The sequence below is a fragment of the Ovis canadensis genome, chromosome 1 (genome assembly GCF_042477335.2).
Source record: "Ovis canadensis isolate MfBH-ARS-UI-01 breed Bighorn chromosome 1, ARS-UI_OviCan_v2, whole genome shotgun sequence".
Taxonomy (NCBI): Eukaryota; Metazoa; Chordata; class Mammalia; order Artiodactyla; family Bovidae; genus Ovis; species Ovis canadensis.
The window spans coordinates 20,634,656-20,655,865 of NC_091245.1; the positions used below are offsets into that span (position 1 = coordinate 20,634,656).

General features: G+C 45.7%; 1 protein-coding gene and 1 long non-coding RNA gene across 2 annotated transcripts in view; one reads left to right on the top strand and one right to left on the bottom strand.

Annotated features, from left to right (window-relative positions):
• LOC138440681 (uncharacterized) overlaps positions 1 to 16,008 on the bottom strand; it is a 66,660-nt gene extending 50,652 nt beyond the window's left edge. Inside the window, exons 1-2 of the long non-coding RNA XR_011257087.1 lie at positions 15,751 to 16,008; positions 2,844 to 3,031 (exon numbers count right to left, since the gene is read on the bottom strand). This is a non-coding gene — a long non-coding RNA (uncharacterized lncRNA). The remainder of the gene's footprint in view (positions 1 to 2,843; positions 3,032 to 15,750) is intronic.
• A 2,636-nt stretch (positions 16,009 to 18,644) lies between these two features.
• On the top strand, positions 18,645 to 21,117 carry HPDL (4-hydroxyphenylpyruvate dioxygenase like). The gene has a single exon (XM_069590058.1). The coding sequence runs from the start codon at positions 19,711 to 19,713 to the stop codon at positions 20,881 to 20,883; it is 1,173 nt and encodes a 390-aa protein (XP_069446159.1). The 5' UTR covers positions 18,645 to 19,710; the 3' UTR covers positions 20,884 to 21,117.
• The last annotated feature ends 93 nt before the right edge of the window (positions 21,118 to 21,210 follow it).

Genomic DNA, 21,210 nt, shown 5'->3' on the forward strand with positions numbered 1-21,210 from the left:
GATTGGGGGCAGGAGGAGAAGGGGACGACCGAGGATGAGATGGCTGGATGGCATCACCAACTCAATGGACGTGAGTCTGAGTGAACTCCGGGAGTTGGTGATGGACAGGGAGGCCTGGCGTGCTGCGATTCATGGGGTCACAAAGAGTCGGACACGACTGAGTGACTGAACTGAACTGATGTATGTTTTAAAGGTATGGTACTTCAGTTTTCTTAGATTGAGTATCTGATATATGCAATAAACTACAGAAGACTACAAAATGAGTAAGGAATAACCTGGGGCCTCTTCCTGCCTTTCACATGCCACAGCTAGAAGATCCTGCATGCCCCAACGATCAAAGAACCCACATACCACAACTAAGACTCAGCACAGCCAAACACATAAATAAATATAAGTGAAGTGAAGTGACTCAGTCATATCCGACTCTTTGTGACCCCATGGACTGTAGCCTACCAGGCTCCATCCATGGGATTTTCCAGGCAAGCGTACTGGAGTGGGTTGCCATTTCCTTCTCCAGGGGATCTTCCCAACCCAAGGATCGAACCCAGGTCTCCTGCATTGCAGGCAGACGCTTTACCGTCTGAGCCAAAATTACATGGAGCGTGAGATATAGGAAGACCATTAGGGTCCATGGCAGTAACCCAGGCAAGAGATGTCAGTCACATGGATTAGGATAATAACAGTGGAGGTAGGAGTGGAGATTAGAACAAGTAAATGATTTTAAGAGCCCTTTAAGAGGAAAAGTGAAAACATTTGGATATGGATTGGGCACAAGGTGAAGGAGAGGTTGGGGTCCCAGGTTTCTGGCTGGTACAACCAGCTAGTCAGTACATCGTTCACTCAGACAGGGAACACTGGACAAAGAAAAAGTATAGGAGAAACTGTGTGTTCAGCCTCAGGCATGCTGAATTTAAGGTAAGACACTCAAATAGAACTATCCAATAAGCAGCGGGGTATGCAGGTTTGAAGGTCAAAAGGGAGGTACAGCCTGGAGATGAATATTTGGAAGTCATATCCAGGGCCAGTCTATCTACTGGGCATGGCTAGGCACATTAGCGCCCCAATACTCTCAGGGCTCAGTTCAGTTCAGTTACTCAGTCGTGTCCGACTCTTTGCAGCCCCCATGGACTGAAGCATGCCAGATTTTCCTGTCCCTCACCAAATCCTGGAGCTTGCTCAAACTCTTGTTCATTGAGTCAGTGATGCCATCCAACCATCTCATCCTCTGTCGTCCCCTTCCCTTCATGCCCTCAATCTTTCCCAGCATCAGGGTCTTTTCCAAGAAGTCAGGTCTTTGCATCAGATGGCCAAAGTATTGGAGTTTCAGCTTCACCATCAGTCCTTCCAATGAACATTCAGGACTCTTGGGGCTCATACACACAAAAAAAAGCTTTAATCTCCTTTAAATCAGAAAAAGAAGTCTTACTAGATAAACATGTTTTAATAGAAATTCCATGGACAGAGGAGCCTGGTGGGTTACAATCCATGGAGTTGCAAGAGTCAGACACAACTGAGCACACACACACACACAACACACAATATATTCATCTTTACATCAATGTAGTCGTAAAAGATAATTTTAAAAGAAATGGTTCCCTAGGAAGGAGTGAGCCCACAAAAGTCCTAATGCTGTTCTGGTTGTATCAGTAAGGATGCTTCCTACCACAAATATCAGAAAGCCCACTCTCAATGACTTCAGCAGCAATGATATTTAATTTCCCTTGTTCAGCATTAGCGTGGCCTCCAGAGATGACAGGAAGCTTATGCCCTCAAGGACAGAGGCTCCTTCCAACTCTCTACTCTGCCATCTCTGCTGTTGGCTCCATCCTCAGCTGGAAGCACACCAGTGCAGTAGGTCCAGAACACATCCAGACTTGTCAACATTTCCAGAAACCAAGCTCCTGAGGAATGTCATGTCCAGAGAATGCTTCTCTCCTAGGAGTGAGAAAACCTTTCCCAGAAGCCCTGCAGCAAATGTCTTCTTAAGTCTCACTAGGCAGATACCCATTCCTAAACCAGCTACTGGCAAGAAGGAAGGAATTTATATGATGGGCTCAGACTAATAATCTGGGGTGCAATACAGGTTAGGGGGTCAACCACAATGCCTTCTCTCAAAGACTTCCTCCAGGAGGTGGGACTAGAAGCTAAAAGCAGGGATGAGCTCACCCAGGGAAGAGTGTTCAAGAGGAAGAAGCACAGAGGACCTAGGAACTTTAGTATATCCATGTTATGAGGGCTTCCTCACTGATGAAAGAGACTCGTCATTAAATACAGTTGCAAATGGACTGGAATGTGAATACTCCAGCCTGGGTGTTGGAGGCCCCGGTGTATGTTAAAACCTGTGTGACTGGGTAGGTTTCTTAAACTTTCTGCCTCAGGTTTCCTCTCTGAATAATACCCTACACATAGTAAATATCAAATAAATTCAGCTATTATTTTTTTATGGTCATCCACATTATTATTATATTTAGGTGATGGGAAGACACTGGAAGGGAATTGACAGGCAAGTGTCCTGGACAGATTTGTGGCTTGGTTATATGGCTTGGGCAGGTTGTGCTCTGCACTGGGTTTCCTTTTCACGAGATCACTGCGAGCAACTCTCCAAGTTTCCCTCTGGCTGCCCCCAAGGTTGAACCCCACCAGAACCCTCCAGACCCCAGCAGCATCTCTATAAAATCTGTGTGTTGGTTTCAGCTACACTCCTGTGTCTTGGAATCAGGATAAATTACTATCTCTCCTTTCACCCCTGTCTGCTTGCATTGTTGTCACTCAAAGAAATTAATCAGGTTTATTAAGCATGACCTCCCTTTTGTGAGCCTTGCTCCTGGTCCGCAGATCTGTACCTGTCTGCTGCTCTCCTAGCTCAGTTCCAGTTGGGGAGGCCTCAGCCTCTCTCGGTGTTCTGGTGGGGGCAGGGACAAGCAGCCGAGTGGCCACATCTTTTGTTATTTGCAGCGATTGACGCACTGGGCTGGATTGGACAAAGGCAGGATGCTCCGCTGTAGTGAGCACAGGCTCTTTGTTGCCATGGCTGTGGAAGAAATAGGAATAGAAAGGATAAATGTTGCATCCAAATACACTAATAATTAACACTTAGCACCATGGATATAAAAAGCACTTAATGCTAAATTACTGTGATCATAATAGCTATTCTTTATTCAGCCTGACTCCATATGGCATCATGGTTTGGTAGTTAAGTGTGTGTGAACTGGAGCCTGACTGGGTCCAAATCCTGGCTCTGCTTTTTGCCAATGTGGGCCAGTTACTCACACTCCTTGAGTCTCAGTTTTGCATCTGTAACGCACAGACAGTGGAAGTACACAACCCATTGTATTATGTGAGTTCACACTAAAAGCACTTAAGCATGACCTGCCACATAATAAGCACTCAATAAATACCATATTTTCATATAAATTGGTGGGCAAATTTAGACCTCAAAACAAACTTATGACATAGATGTTATTATTACCCTTATTGATTGATTGAAGATTCCAAGACTCAGAGAGGTTGAGTAACTTTCCCGAAGTTACCCAGCAAGAAATTAGCAGGACCAATTCTGACTGACCCTAAAGTCATGTGCTTTCTACCGCACATGTCACTGTCTTCCATGAGCTCCTGGCAAGAGGCCCCACATCAATGTGATGGTGCAGTATTGGTGTCTTTCACAACACTCTTTTTCATCACAGGTGGTACAGACCAGGTATTGTCAGAATGAAGGACAGAGGAGTCTTGTGGACAAGGCAGCTTAATCAAGGTTTCTCTGTTCTTTAGCCTGGCTTCATGCCCAGACCCCCAGGCTTCCATATGTACAATGCCCAGTCCTCTGGTGGAAGGTAGAAGGCCAGCTAGGGAAGAGCAGAGACATAGCCCAGGTCTGTCTCAGGCACCATCCGTCTGATGGCTTGGCTTGTAGAGAGGAGCCACAGGGCAGAACTTGGCCATGGGACACCAGGCTACACCAACACCAGGTCTGAGCCCAAGATGGTCCAGGACAGATCTTGCACCCCAAACGTAAATAAAGTAAAACAGCACAGCTCAAAGCACCTTCATGCCAAAGCACTTAAAATTCTTGAGGGATGTCTACATTTTGGTGTGTTTTTCATGTAAAAGAATCCAAGTCTGGCTTATCATACTTTCTGTGGAGTGGACATCTGGCTGCCAGACCAAAAAGTGCCCACAGGGCTCTGACCACTGTCTAGCCTAGTCAGGCCTCTGCCCATTCCTCCACACAACCAAAGCTAGGCCTCTGCTCATACTTCCACACTACCAACTCTTATTATGTATTCAATAGCAGCTCAATTCCTAAATGACCACCCAGGCAAAAATAAAACAGCCTTACAAATATCTCTGAGAAAGAGAGGCAATTGGCTATATCATTAATTGCAGCCATTCACTGAGCCCAAACTCTGGGCAAGGCACTGTACTTACCATGACCCTTGTCACAGGCCCTACCCATCCCTCACTTATCAAGTTTAAGTTTATGGCTAGCTCCTGACGGCTCCTCCTCTGTGATTCATATTCAGATGTCCATTTGCAAGCAGGTAAGATATGGCTGGGTTTACCCTTGACTCTGGGAAACACAGCCTTGAATATACAGCCTGGTGTCAGGAGAAGAGCCTGTGAAGGGGGCTCCCTAGAGTCCACAGGCTATGCCCACCTCTACTTCAAGACAGCAAAGACTTCTCTTGTGTGGACAGGCAAACTGTCAGTGCTATGCGGATCCCCCCACTCCTATGCAGGCTCTGATCACAGACCCTCTTCCTCAATCCCTTCTACCCACACCTGCCTCTTGCCTCCTCCTCACACCCCAGGGGCTCTCAAATGGTGACCAGAGAAGGAAGGAAATGGCCAGGCTAAAGATTCAGTGAAAATAACAGGAGCTTTATACTTGGACAGACATGGGTCTGAATTCCACCATGTTATTTAATAGCTCTGTGACCTGGGCTGGTCACTTGACTTCTCTGAGTCTGTTTTCTAATCACTGAAAGGAGAATAATCTTCTGTACTCTTAGGGTTTCTGTGAGGATTAGAAAAGGTATATATCAGTATGCTATGCTCAGTGGCACTCAATAAATGGTAGATATTGTCAGACATAAATTGGTCTCTTTTTAAAAATTTTTCAAAAGATTTTATTTATTTATGGCTATCCTGGGTCTTTGCAGCTGTGCGGGCTTTTCTCTAGTTGAGATGAGCAGGGGCTATTCTACAGAGGCACTGCACAGGCTTCTCATTGCAGCGGTTTCTCTTGTTGCCAAGCATGGGCTCCAGGGCACGCTGGCTTCAGTAGTTGAGACTCCCAGGCTCCAGAACACAGGTTCAATAGTTTTGGTGAAGGGGCTTAGTTGCTCCATGGTATGTGGGATCTTCCCAGATCAGGGGTTGAATTTGTGTCTCCCCCATTGGCAGGCAGATTCTTTACCACTGAACTACCAGGGAAGCCCTATAAGTTGGTCTCTTTCCATTCATTTAAAGTATATACACTTTCTCTCTCTAAATGCTTACAACCACCAGGCAACAGTCAGCCCACTCGTGATGCTGCTGTAAGGAGCTTGGCTAGGTTAGAGTATCTTTCCTGCTGGGCTTGGAGCTTAGTCTAGTACATATGTTGCAGTTTCAGCCCCTCTGTCCATGGTTTGGTGACCAATACTCTCGAGTTGCCTGAAGTTCAGCCTTGGGAAATCTGGTATGATTGGTCGCCCTATCAAGACAGTTGACCCAGAGCAGATGGAGAAGATGTGAGACCTGGAAAATAGCTGGGATTCCCATAACCTCTCCCAGTTTGCTGGATTGATGAGCCAGACTGGGCATCAACTCCACCCTTCCTTCTAGGTTCCCAGCCAAAGCCTAGTTAAACTGAAGTCAAGGGCGACACCTAGAGTCTGTGTGAAAAACTGCAGTCTGGTAACCACCTACCTGCCCTTGAGGCCTTAGTTGGGTTAGTTCCTTTCAGTTCAGTTCAATTCAGTCGTTCTGTTGACTCTTTGCAACCCCATGGACGGCAGTATGCCAGGCCTCCCTGTCCATCACTAACTCCCAGAGTTTACTCAAACTCATGTCCATTGAGTCGGTGATGCCATCCAACCATCTTATCCTTCTGTTGTCCCCTTCTCCTCCCGCCTTCAATCTTTCTGAGCATCAGGGTCTTTTCCAACAAGTCAGTTCTTCACATCAGGTGGCATTAAAGTTTCAGCATCAGTCCTTCCAATGAATATTCAGGACTGATTTCCTTTAAGATGGACTGTTTGGATCTCCTTGCTGTCTAAGGAACTCTCAAGAGTATTCTCCAACACTGCAGTTCAAAAGCATCAATTCTTCAGCGCTCAGCTTTCTCTATAGTCCAACTCTCACATCCATACATGACTACTGGAAAAACCATAGCTTTGACTAGATGGACCTTTGTTGGCAAAGTAATGTCTCTGCTTTTCAATATGCTGTCTAGGTTGGTCATAGCTTTTCTTCCAAGGAGTAAGCGTCTTTTAATTTCATGGCTGCAGTCACCATCTGCAGTGATTTTGGGGCCCCCAAAAATATTCTGTCACTGTTTCCACTGTTTCCCCATCTATCTGCCATGAAGTGATGGGACCGGATGCCATGATCTTAGTTTTCTGAATGTTGAGTTTTAAGCCAACTTTTTCACTTTCCTTTCATCAAGAGGCTCTTTAGTTCCTCTTCACTTTCTGCCATAAGGGTGGTGTCATCTGCATATCTGCGGCTATTGATATTTCTCCAGGCAATCTTGATTCCAGCTTCATCCAGTGCAGCATTCTCATGATGTACTCTGCATATAAGTTAAATAAGTAAGGTGAAAACATAGAGCTTTGACATACTCCTTTCCCAATTTGGAACCAGTCTGTTGTTCCACATCCAGTTCTAACTGTTGCTTCTTGACCTGCATAGATTTCTCAGGAGGCAGGTCAGGTGGTCTGGTATTCCCATCTCTCTCAGAATTTTCCAGTTTGTTGTGTACACATAGTCAAAGGTTTTGACATAGTCAATAAAGCAAAAGTAGATGTTTTTCTGGAACTCTTGCTTTTTCGATGATCCAGAGGATGCTGGCAATTTGATCTCTGGTTCCTCTGCCTTTTCTAAAACCAGCTTGAACATCAGGGAGTTCACAGTTCACATATTGCTGAAGCCTGGCTTGGAGAATTTTGAGCATTACTTTACTAGCATGTGAGATGAGTGCAATTGTGTGGTAGTTTGAGCATTCTTTGGCATTGCCTTTCTTTGGGACTGGAATGAAAACTGACATTTTCCAGTCCTGTAGCCACTTCTAAGTTTTCCAAATTTTCTGGCATATTGAGTGCAGCGCAGCACTTTCACAGCATCATCTTTTAGGATATGAAATTAGTTAGTTCAGTAAATATTTATTATTGAGCTCTCACCATGTGCCAACCCTTGTATTAGGCACTAGGCATAAGTCCTGGGGGTCTTAGAAGACATCCTCAAACAAGTTAAATTTATGTTGAGACCTGAGGTTGGAGAAGGAAATGGCAACCCACTCCAGTATTCTTGCCTGGAGAATCCCATGGAAAGAGGAGCCTGACAGGCTACAGTCCATGAGGTTGCAAGAGATGGACACGACTTAGTAACTAAACCACAACCACCACCTATTGAGGTATTTGCTAGGTCAAGGCAGGAGAGCAAGAGTTTTCCAGGCAGGAAGAAATAGCAAAGACAAAAACTCTGAGTGGAAAGGAGCACAAAACATCCAAGAAGCTAATTACAGTACGAAGGAGGGAACCAGTGATGACAACAGCAGTTGGGAGGGTTACTAGGGCCTATTAAAAAAAGTCAGGGGATTTTTGTCTTTCGGGTTTTTTTTTTTTTTTTTTTGGTCTTTACCCTGAGTGCAATCAGAACTTAGTGAAGGGTTTTAAGCAGGACTGTAACATAATAGGGCTTCCCCAGCAGCTCAGTGGTAAAAAAAAAAATATGCCTGTAATGCAGAAGCTGTGGGTTCAATCCTTTGGTCGGGAAGATCCCCTGCAGAAGGAAATGGTAACCCACTCCAGTATTCTTGCCTGGGAAAGCCTACGGACAGAGAAGCCCGGCAGGCTACAGTCCACTGGGTCACAAAAGAGTCAGACACAACTTACCAATTAAACAGCAATAACATAATCAAACCTGCATTTTTCAAAGCTTACTCTGGCTTGGAGGGTATTAAGTCTAAAGCCAGGGAGGCGATTAGAAGATCACTGCAGTGTCCAGATGGTCCACAGTCTGGACCTGGATGGTACAGGGAGATGATGAGAGATGATGGTTTGAGAGATGTTATGGAGACAAATGGGCAGAGACATGGTAATTGATTGGAGGTGAGGGTTGAGGAACAGTGAAGTTCAAAAATGACTTGCAGGTTTCTGGCTAGGATCACTGGACAGCAGTGGGACAGCTGCTGTGATGGAAGCACAAGAAGGAGGATGATGTTGGACACATGGAATCTGAGGGACCCATGGGACATCCACATCAAGATGGCAAATAAGCATGTGAATAAAGATTTGTTGTTGTTCAGTCACTAAATCGTGTCCAACTCTGCAACCCCAAGGACTGTATCACACCAGTCTCCTTGGTCCTCCACCATTTCCCAGAGTTTGCTCAAATTCCTGTCCATTGGGTCAGTGATACTACCTAACCATCTCATCCTCTGCTGCCCCCTTTGCCTTTAGCCTTCAATCTTTCCCAGCATTGGGGTCTTTTCCAATGAGTTGGCTCTTCACATCAGCTGGCCAAAGTATTGGAGATTCAGCTTCAGCATCAGTCCTTCCAATGAGTATTCAGGGTTGATTTCCTTTAGGATTGACTGGTTTGATCTCCTTGCAGTCCATGGGACTCTCAAGAGTCTTCTCCAGGTTAGGAAGAAGGAAATAATGTGGGGGTCATACACTTGCAGATGGTAACTGAAGCCCTGAGCAGCACCAACCTTCACACGTGGGCAGAGGAAGACCAGGCAAGTATTATAAAAAAGTATTATAAAAGCCAGGGCCAGAGTGTTTCAGAAAGAAAAGCGTGGTCAACCCCATAAAACATTTCTGAGAGGCAGCGAGATGAGATCCGGAAATTATTGACTAGACAACATGAAGGTCATTAGTAACCTTAGATCCTTTTAAAGTGGAATGATGGAGAGAAGTCAAGTTAGAGTGAATTGTGCTGTGAACAGGAGGTGAAGAGGTGGAGAAAGTAACTGAAGCCAATTCTTTCAATAAATTTGGCTAAACTATCACAAGTTACCAGTGAGAGTGTGTGTGCTATGTCACTTCAGTCATGTCCAACTGTAACCCCATGGACTGTAGTCTGCCAGGCTCCCCTGTCCATGGGATTCTCTAAGCAAGAATACTGGAGTGGTTGCCATGCCCTCCTCCAGGGGATCTTCCTGACCCAAGGATCAAATCTTTTGTCTCCTGCATTGGCAGGCGGGTTCTTTACCACTGAGCTACCAGGGAAGCCCTAGCACTTCAGGCAGAAGGATGTGCTAGTAACTTCAAGAATGTGAGAGTGTAATTAGGTACAACTTTTTTGAATGGTAATTAGGCAGAACTTATGAAAATTAAAAACACACATAGTCTTTATCCCAACAATTTTACTTCCAAGAAGTTAGACTGTAAATGTACTTTATCTATGTACAATGACTTACAGAAAGGATATTTACTGTGGCATTTTATAAATAGCTAAAGTGAAATACAACTAACACATTCGTCAACAGGGGGCTGGTTAAATTAGCTGTAATACATCCATGTGACAGGATGTTATATGTCCATTAAAAAGAACATGTTAGATTGATATGTATTGAAATGGGTACATACCTAAGACTGGATTTATCAAGGAAAAAAGTATGCCATATAAATGCTTGTATAAATGAACAGAAAATACTTTAAATGGATACATAAGAAACTCTTCATAGTGGTTACTTCTGCAGAGTAGTCAGTGTAAGAATTTTACTTTTCATTTTATGGTTTTTCTTATGTTTGGATCTTTATTGAGAGCAATGTACAATGAAAATTTATGTAATTTATATATCTATATAATAATTGATATAACTAGTTTTTTAATAGGCAGCAGACTTAAATAGACATTTCTCCAAAGAAGACATACACGTGGTCAGCAGGCACATGAAAAGATGTTCAACATCACTAATTATTAGAGAAATGTAAATCAAAACTACAGTGAAGTACCAACTCACATTGGTCAGAATGGCCATTATCCAAAAAATCATAAATGCTGGAGAAGGTGTGCAGAAAAGGGAACACTCCTACACTGGTGCTGGGAATGTAAATTGGTACAGCCATCATAGAAAACAGTATGGGGGTTCCTTAAAAGGCTAAAAATAGAGCTACCATGCAATCCAGCAATTCCACTCCTGGGCAGGTATCAGGGAAAGATGAAAACTCTAATTCAAAAAGATACATCCAGGGAATTCCCTGGAAGTCTAGTGGTTAAGACGGCACTTTCACTGCTGTGGGCCTAGGTTCAATCCCTGTTTGGGGAACTAAGATTCTGCAAACCATGAGGCATGGCCAAAACACAAGTAAACAAAAATCCCAAGAGGAAAAATGCACTGTAATGATTAAGAGACTAAAAAAACTAAAAAAAATTTTAAATTTAAAAAAATTTGAAATTCTATCCTCTCCATTTACCAGCTGTCTGATTTGCTGACTTGGCAAATTATTTAACTCTTCTTTGCCTCAGTCTCCTCATCTACAGTGGACAAAATTACAGTATTTTTGCTTAATGAGTTAATGTGTGTTACAGAAGGTTTTGTTCTTATTACAAATATTCATTATCCATAATTAGATTAAAAGTAGGGGCAATGTCAAGTGTGTGTATGTGTTCTTAGCAGATAGTAAAGTTCCTCATACATAGTATAACAAATATTTATTAAATAAATGAAATACTAGAAAGAAAAAAGTACTTGGAAAATCATTTTTTGTTCTCATTTTTTTACTTTGCATATGTTAGTTCCATAAAATAATGTTAAATAAAAAAATAATAATCTAGGGGACTTCTCTGATGGTCAGGGGTTAAAAATCTGCCCTGCCATACAGGAGACATGGGTTCAATACCTGGCTGGGGAACTAAAAATACCACATGCCACAAAGCAACTAAGCCTGGGCAGTGCAAGCACTGAGCCTGCATGCTCTGGAGCCTGCGTGCCACAGCTAGAGAGTCCATGCACCTCAACAAAAGATCCCACATGATGCAAGGAAGGTTTTGCATTCCACAACTAAGACCCTCTGCACCCAAATAAATTTGTTAATGTGATGTGTATATATATATATATATATATATATATGTATACATATACAATGGAATATTAGTCAGCCATGAAAAGAATGAAATATTGCCATTTGCAGCAACATTCATGAACCTAGAGAATATCATACAAAGTGAAGTAAGTTAGAAGAGAAAGACAGATATTATATATCACTTATATGTGGAATCTTGAAAAATACAAAACAGAAACAGACTCACAGACATAGAAAACAAACTTATGGTTACCAAAGGGGAAGGGGATGGAAGGAGAAGGAAAATAATCTGGAAAAAAAAATTTATATATATATATATATGTATAACTGAATCACCCTGCTATACACCTGAATCTAGCACAATATTGTAAGTCAACTTTACTTTCAGAAAACTTATTTTTACAAGTTTGACTGTGAAAGGGAGGAGAATTATACAAAAACAGTTGTAGAAGTAAGCAGGATAGAAGAGAAAGGAACAGTTCGGGTTCTTTTCTTTTTTTAAGATGAGAGACAAGAGCAGTTGGCGAGGGGTGGGGGGGTGCGGGGGCGGGGTGCAGATGACACATCTGACTACAGAATGGAAGATTCTAGATGAGAGAGAACTATTGATCTCTTAAGAGGGAAAGAGTAAAGATATACAGGAGAGAGAGGAAAATCAGTAAAGCAAGTTCACTGATTTTACAGGGATTTCCAACTGTGCAGGGATTGTCACCCCAACTCTATCCTTTTCTTCACCACCTCTGTTGTTCATGCATGCATGTTAAGTAGCCTCAATAGTGTCCGACTCTGTGTGACCCTACGGACTGTAGCCCACCAGGCTCCTCTGTCCATGGGATTCTCAAAGCAAGAATGCGGGAATGGATTGCCAGTATCACATCAGTATCACTGATGATGTCAGTGTTGGTGGGATCCAGTGCCCTGGTTAGTCCAGCAGGTTTTCAGAGCCTGGCCCTAGGGCTATGGAAATGAAAACACATTCTGCCACTCCCACCCTCCCAGGAAGCTCCCAAACTAGGGGTTTAATTAGTTGACCCCTGAACAACACAGGGCTTCCCAGGAGGCACTAGTAGTAAAGAAGCTGCCTGACAATTCAGGAGACATAAGAGTCACAGGTTCGATCCCTGGGTCGGGCAGATCCTTGGGTCGGGCATGGCAACCCAATCTAGTATTCTTGCCTGGAGAATCCCATGGACAGAGGAGCCTGGCGGGCTACAGTCCATAGGGTCACACAGAGTCAGACACAGCTGAACCGACAGCATGCATGCATGAACAACACAGGTGGTAAAGGAACAGATAGGGCTGGGGTGACAATCTCTGCACAGCTGGAAATCCCTGTAAAATATGCATATAACTTTATAGTCAGCCCCCCATATCTGCTGTTCCACATCCTCAGGTTCAACATACCACGGATGATATACTAATACAGTATGTATTTATGTATGATGCCAAAACCATCACAAAGAAAAAGAAATGCAAGAAGGCAAAATGATTGTCTGAGGAGGCCTTACAAATAGCTGAGAAGAGAAAGGGAAAGCAAAGAAGAAAGCAAAAGATATACTCAACTGAATGCAGAATTCCAAAGAATAGCAAGCCAGAGATAAGAAAGTCTTCTTAAGTAAACAATGCAAAGAAATAGAGGAAAACAAAAGAATGGGAAAGACTAGAAAACTCTTCAAGAAAATTATACCAAGGAAACATTTCAGGCAAAGACAGGCACAATAAAGAAAAGAAATGGTAAGGACCTAACAGAAGCAGAAGAGATTAAAAAGAGGTGGCAAGAATACACAGAAGACCTTTACCCAAAAAGGTCTTAATGACTCATATAACCATGATGGTGTAATAATCACTCACCTAGAGCCAGATATCCTGGAGTGTGAAGTCAAGTGGGCCTTAGGAAGCATTACTATGAACAAAGCTAGTGGAGGTGATGGAATTCCAGTTGAGCTATTTCAAATCCTAAACAATGATGCTGTTAAAGTGCTGCACTCTATATGCCAGCAAATTTGGAAAGCTCAGCAGTGGCCACAGGACTGGAAAAGGTCAGTTTTCATTCCAATCCCAAAGAAAGGCAATGCCAAAGAATGTTTAAACTGCACAATTCTGCTCATTTCACATGCTAGCAAGGTAATGCTTGAAATCCTTCAAGCTAGGTTTCAACAGTACGTGAATTGAGAACGTCCAGATGTACAAGCTGAATTTAGAAAAGGCAGAGAAACCAGAGATCAAATTGCCAACATCCGTTGAATCATGGAAAAAGCGAGAGAATTCCAGAAAACATCTAATTCTGTTTCACTGACTATGCTAAAGCCTTTGACTGAGTGGATCACAACAGACTGTGGGAAATTCTTAAAGAGATGGGAATACCAGACAGACCACCTTACCTGCCTCCTGAGAAACCTGTATGCTGGACAAGAAGCAACAGTTAGAACTGGACATGGAACAACAGACTGGTTCCAAATTGGGAAAAGGGTATGTCAAGACTGTATCTTGTCACCCTGCTTATTTAACTGATATGCAGAGTACATCATAGGAAATGCTGGGCTGGATGACTGACACACTGAAATCAAGATCACCCTCAGATATGCAGATGATATCACCCTAAAGGCAGAAAGTGAAGAGAAACTAAAGAGCCTCTTGATGAAGGTGAAAGAGAAAAGTGCAAAAGGTGGTTTAAAATTCAGCATTCAAAAAACTAAGATCACGGCATCTGATCCTATCACTTCATGGCAAATAGATGTGGGAAAAATGGAAATAGTGGCAAATATTACTTTCCTGGGCTCCAAAATCATGGCGGACAGTGACTACAGCCATGAAATTAAAAGACGCTTGCTCCTTGCATGAAAGCTATGACAAATCTAGAAAGCATATTAAAAAGCAGAGACATCACTTTGCTGACAAAGGTTCATATACTCAAAGCTATGATTTTTCCAGTAGTCATGTATGGATGTGAGAGTTGGACCATAAAGAAGACTGAGCATCGAAGAATTGATGCTTTTGAACTGTGGTGTTGGAGAAGACTCCTGAGAGTCCCTTGGACAGCAAGGAAATCAAACCAGTCAATCCTAGATGACATCAACCCTGAATACTCATTGGAAGGACTGATGCTGAAGCTCCAATACTCTGGCCACTTGATGTTAAGAACTGACTCATTGGAAAAGACCCTGAAGCTAGGAAAGATTGAAGGCAGGAGGAGAAGAGGACGACACAGGATGAGATGGTTAGATGGCATCACTGACTCATGAGTTTGAGCATACTCTGGGAGATGATGCAGAACAGGGAAGACTGGCGTTTTACAGTCTATGGGGTTGTATAGAGTTGGACACAATTTAGGGACTGAACAACAACAGTATGTATTTACTGAAAAAACCCCACATATGAGTGGACCTGCATGTAAGTTCAAACTCATGTTGTTCAAGGGTCAACTGTACTAACAACTGTCAATCAACTACACTCGCTCTCACCTCCCAGGCCTTTGTATAAGCTGTGTCCTCCACCTGGAGCATTTCACTCCCAATCTCCAACACATAAAAGTTACCCCTCATCTTTTCAATTCCTACTTAAAAATCTGGTCTCAACTTCCCCTGGAAGCCTTCCCTAGACCTCCAGACAATGTTAGAAGCAACAGTTTCTTCACTGGCCTCCCCAGTCTGCCCTGGCACCCCTCCAGCCTATTATCAACTCAGCAGCCGGCTAGGTTCAATGAAAATGCAGTCTGATATGTCAGCCTTCATCTTAAAACCTCCAATGGCTTCTAGATAAGTGAAAGTGTTTTTTTTTTAAGTGAGTGTTAGTCACTCAGTCCTGTCAGACTCTCTCCCCAGGGCCTGTAGCCCGCCAGGCTCCTCTCTGTTCATGGGATTCTCTGGGCAAGAATGCTAGAGTGGGTAGCCATATCCCTTCTCCAGGGCATCTTCCCTACCCAGGGATCGAACCTGTGTCTCCCACATTGCAAGCAGATTCTTTACCATCTGAGCCACCACGGAAGCCCATCTTACTCAGAGTAAAAGCCAAAGTCCTAACAGGCTAAAAGCCCTCCTCCCTATCTTCTTCCAGCTTCACTGGTCCCTTGCTCCAGCACACCAGCCCCATTCCTGCCTCTGAGCCTTTCCGTTTGTTCCTCTTGCCCCCACACTTCCTTCAACAATTAATTAAAAAGTCACCAACTCGGAATTCTGACATTTTACAACATGGATGAAACTTACAGGCATCATGCTAAATGAAATAAACCAAACACACACTGCCCAATTTCATTTACATGAGGTACCCAGAGTAGTCAAAACTATAACAGAGACATTAAAATAGAATAACGGTTGCCAGCGGCTGGGGGCAGGGGCGAGTGGAGAATTATCTACTGGGTAGCGCTTCAGCTGTGGGAAAAGGGTTCTGTACTTGGAAGAGGGGCTGGGTGCACAACACGAATGTACTCAATGCCATTGAACTGTACCTTAAAAATGGAACATGGTAAATATTATGTGTATTTTACCACACACAAACACACGCACAAAGTCACCTTCTTTACGGTCTTCCAGGTCACTCCTTATAAAAAGTCAAGAACTCAAGGAGAACGGGATCACGTGGAAGAAGGGCGAGGGCAAAGCCAGAAAGGAGGGAGCCACACAGGGAGCCTCCTTGAAAGGGTCGGGGCCCGGAAGAGGCGCCACCTGAAAGGCGGGACCTTCCCAGAGCGCGTTTCTGAGGAAGAGAGTAAGTCCGGAGCTTGGGAGGAGCCGGCTCCAGGAAGGGCGGAGTGGGGCGCCATCATGGAAGGGCGGTGGTGGGGGGTGGGGAGAGGAGGGCGGGGCGGGGGAGAGGCGGGGAGGAGGCGGGAGGAGAGTGGGGAGGGGGGTGAGGAGAGGAGGGCGAGGCGGGAGGGGAGGGGGGAGGAGAGGAAGGCGGGAGGGGGGGGAGCGGGGAGGAGAGGGGTGGGAGGGGCTTGAACGGTGAGAGCTCTCCTGTGGAAAGAGGCGAAAAGTGGGAGGGGAAGCGGTGGGGGAAAGAGCTGGAAGCTGCTGAGGAACCGAATTTCCTCTGAGGCAGAGGGCATCTCGGGTAGCCGGCTTCCTAGACTGAGCGCTCCACGAATTCGACCTCTTGGCCCTCCACACCCCTCACCTCGACCTCTTCTGACCTTGTCGTTGTAGACGGCAGATGTGTTAGGCGTGGCATCACTACCTCACCTCTCGGACCACGCGCCCTCGCGTACTACAGGCCGCTTTGCTCAGGTCTCCACCCTCAGCATCAGTAGCCCCAGTCAGTCAGTTCAGTCGCTCATCCTTTCCGACTCTGCGACTCCATGAGCCGCAGCACGCCAGGCCTCCCTGTCCATCACCAACTCCCGGAGTTCACCCAAACCCATGTCCATTGAGTCGGTGATGCCATCCAACCATCTCTTCCTCTGCCGTCCTCTTCTCCTGCCCTCAATCTTTCCCAGCATCAGGGTCTATTCCAATGAGTCAGCTCTTTGGATCAGGTTGCCAAAGTATTGGAGTTTGAGCTTCAACATCAGTCCTTCCAATGAACACCCAGGACTGATCTCCTTAGGATGGACTGGTTGGATCTCCTTGCAGTCCAAGGGACTCTCAAGAGTCTTCTCCAACACTGAAGTTCAAAAGCATCAGTTCTTCAGCACTCAGCTTTCTCTATAGTCCAACTCTCACATCCATACATGACCACTAGAAAAACCATAGCCTTGACTAGATGGACCTTTGTTGGTAAAGTAATGTCTCTGCTTTTTAATATGCTATCTAGGTTGGTTATAACTTTCCTTTCAAGGAGTAAGCGTCTTTTAATTTCATGGCTGCAGTCACCACCTGCAGTGATTTCGGAGCCCAGAAAAATAAAGTCAGCCACTGTTGCCACTGTTTCCCCATCTATCTGCCATGAAGTAATGGGACTGGATGCCATGATCTTAGTTTTCTGAATGTTGAGCTTTAAGCCAACTTTTTCCCTCTCCTCTTTCACTTTCATCAAGAGGCTCTTTAGTTCTTCACTTTCTGGTGTAAGAGTGGTGTCATCTGCATATCTGAGGTTGTTAATATTTATCCTGGCAATCTTGATTCCAGCTTGTGCTTCATCCATGTATTATACCATATACTATTTCTTTTAATCATAACAATCCCATGAACTAGGTACTATTATTATTCCTATTTTTACAGATGAAGAAATTAAGGCTCAGAGAGGTTAAGCAACTTGCCCGAAGTTATACAAGTGCTAGTCAGAATTGGAGGTGAATTTTAATACCAGGTCTTAATGGCTTCTGGAGCCCATGTTCTCAAAATCACTGGTGTGTGGAGTAGCACAAAGTGCCTTTCACCGCTAATGACCAGCATCCAGGTACTGACTTACTGACTGTAGGCCTGAACACTCAGCCAGGCCTTTTGCTAAGCCCTGTCTCCTTGTTGCATCCTTCTTCCTCTTGCCAGTGAAACTCAATAATAAGTTGTCACACCAGGCTGCCTGATAAAGGAGTCTCTTTTACAATGCCTCAGACCATAGCATCCGTCCCACTATCTCCCCAACCTTATGCTCCGTGGGTCCCCTGAAGGGCTTGTCTCACACTCCTCACTGAGCTTTTGCTTATGCCATCTGCCCTTCTTGGAATGTCCTTCCAATCCCTTCAACAGCTACCAGTGAAGTTCCGAAAGAGTCCTAATTTCCTGAACCCAGGGATCTCACACTGTTCTGAATGACAAGACCAGAAGTGCCCCCACTAAGCTTCTCTGGCCCAGTACCCAATCAAGAAACTGCAAACAGCAGGGAGGGCTTGTTCAATCCTAAGGCTTTCCTGGTGGTTCAGCTGGTAAAGAATCCACCTGCAATTTAGGAGACCTGGGTTCGATCCCTGGGTTGGGAAGAGCCCCTGGAGAAGGGAACAGCTACCCGCTCCAATATTCTGGCCTGGAGAATTCTATGGACTATTCCATGGGATCTCAAAGAGTTGGACACAACTGAGTGACTTTCACTTTTCTTTCAATAGAGTCAGGAGGGTGAGAAAGGACACCCATGCAGCTATTCCTTTCAGATCCTGAGCCACTGTTTTTTGTTTTTCCCTCTAAATCTTGTTTAGGACAAGGAGGGTAAACCATATTAAGAGAGAAGTGGGGTTGAAAAAAGAGGTGGAACTGAGAGATTTCCCAAAAGATAGATGCATGTAGTGAAGAAGGAATTCATAGGGCCTGGACTCCATCTTAGGCCTGGTCATGCTGATCATGCTCAGCCGCCTTTCCAATGGACTCTGAACTCTGTGTTTAGTGCCTATGAAAACAACAACAGAAGGATAAGACCCGCTCCAGACAGGGGAACCTTGAAGATCATATCTAGGTTACTCTTTGCCTAAGAGAAAACATACACTAATCACCCCCTTCCTCCATCCAGGCCATAAATTTTTCTGTATCAATCGGAGTGTAACCTCGGGTTTATTGATTATTGGCTAATTGTTTGACTGTTTGAGCATGTGAGCACACAGCACGTGAATGATGGGGTTATTGGGATTGTATTTTCCTTGGTTTATGTAAGTTTCAAGGAATTTGGAGTGGTGGGTTCAGACACATATACATGGGGTATAAAAGATTTTCGCATATGCTGGTCGGGGTCCTTGGCTAAGAGGAGACTCTGCCTTGGGGCCGCCGGTGTAATAAACTGCACCCCACTATCTGCATTGTCCTTCTGAGTGAGTTTGTTTCCTGGAACGTGTGGCTACATTAGGAGCTATATAAATGGTCTATCTTCCTATAACATAAATTTCTCTGCACGACTTTGGAGAAAGAGTGAAAATTTGTAACTTAAAGCATTTTAAGTGTTAGGAACATTAAGACTTAAAAGCAAAATTCTCCAAATATTTTAAGCTAAAGCAGGAAAATTGCTAAGAAATTCCGTGCTTGTAGGGAGAAAATCCGGGCTTTTCCCCCAACTAGAGTTGATTCCCTTTGCTCTGAGGTTGGAACATGAATGGGAGGCCAATGCCTGGAATCTAGTGAAGGCAGCTATTGTGATCTCGAGAGTTGGGGGAAGGGAGAATCAGTGCCCAAGGGTGTGTGGCCCAGACAGAGGCCATGGGAAGGTCAGTGCTCAAGGGTGAGGCCCAGCCAGAGGCCGTGGGAGGGGGCAGTCCTGTGTCCCCGGGTTACCGTCAGCGACACAGGCTGAGCAGAAGGTGGAGCATGGCAGCTGCAGTCACTGGCTCCGCCCCTTCTCCCGCCCCTTCCCTGCCTTGCTTCCACGTGGTTCTCAAAAGCCGCAGCTCAGACTTGGTGGTCCCCAGGCAGCTCCAGTTTGCGGTAGCTCGGAAGCACGAACTGCAAGCCCCCAAGGGGGTCCGTCTGCGGCCTCTGCCAGAAAAAGATCGAGGAAGGTGCTTTGCGGGCAAAATTGGACTCCACAGGCTTTCAACGACAAGACTGAGCGTCTCGGAGTCCCGAACAAGTGAGCATCCCCAGGGAAAGGACAGGCCAGGGTCGCCATCCAGACCGCTATGGCCGCGCCCGTCCGCCGTCTGTGTCATATTGCCTTCCACGTGCCGGCAGGGCTACCCCTCGCCCGGGATCTGCAGCGCCTCTTTGGCTTTCAGCCTTTGGCAGTGCGGGAAGCAGACGGCTGGAGGCAACTGGCTCTGAGCAGCGGCGACGCTGTCTTTTTGGTGAATGAGGGCGCGGGCCCCAGAGAGCCGCTGTATGGCCTGGACCCGCATCATGGGATACCCAGCGCCACAAACCTGTGCTTCGACGTGGCCGACGCGGGTGCTGCCGCCCGGGCGCTGGCGGCGCTGGGCTGCAGCGTGCCGGTGCCCCCTGTCAGCGTGCGAGATGAGCAGGGCGCTGCCACCTATGCCGTGGTCAGCTCGCCGGCAGGCAACCTCAGCCTGACTCTGCTGGAGCGCACTGGCTTCAGTGGGCCCTTCCTGCCTGGCTTTAGTCCTGTACCCTCGGCACCCGGCCCTGGCTGGTTCAGCCACGTGGATCACCTGACCTTGGCCTGCAACCCCAGCAGCTCCCCAAAACTGATGCACTGGTTCCACGACTGTCTAGGCTTTCACCACCTGCCACTGAGCCCAGATGAGGATCCAGAGCTGGGCCTGGAGGTGCCAGCAGGGTCTGGGCTTGGCGGGCTAAGGCTCACCGCCCTGCAGGGCCCTGTCGGCTGTGCTGTCCCCACCCTTGTGCTGGCAGAGTCCCTGCCAAGGGCCACCAGCGGACAGGACCAGGTGGAGCAGTTTCTGGCCCGGAACAGGGGGCCTGGATTGCAGCACGTAGGGCTGTACACACCCAGTATCAAGGAAGCCATTGAAGGGGTGGCAGGGGCTGGGGGTCAGCTTCTGACTCCTCCTAAGGCCTACTACCAGCAGCCAGGCAAGGAGGAGCAGATCCTGGCTGCAGGGCAGGAGCCTAACCTGCTGGCCCAACAGGGAGTCTTGCTAGATGGTGACAGAGGAGAGTTTCTGCTTCAGGTCTTCACCAAGTCCCTGTTTGCGGAGGACACTTTCTTCCTGGAGCTGATCCAGAGACAGGGGGCCACTGGCTTTGGCGAGGGCAACATTCGGGCCCTGTGGCAGTCTGTGCAGGAGCAAGCTGCCAGGGTCCAAGAAGCCTGCAAAGGGCCCAAGCTGGATGCAGCTGGCTGTCCCGGCGCATTGGAAAGTTCAGCATAGGGCCTGCTGGAACTGAGGGACATTCACAGAGGCCTGGAGTAAATGCTTTTGTCTTTAGGGGCTTCCATCTCATCAGTACCTGCCAGAAGCTGAAACTCTCACAGGGGTCCAGAGAGGTGGGATTTTTTAAACTGTGAAGTATTTCTCATATTGTCTGTATCTAATATATATGCAAAGTGTAAAGAATAGCAGAATTATATGATTAGGAAATTAAACATAATCAGTATTTCTGAATCCTCCTTGTCTTTCTGACCTCATTTCTCTCCACCACACCTCCAATATTATGATTAAAAACTTGTTTTCCTGCAGTGTCGCTCCATATGTAAT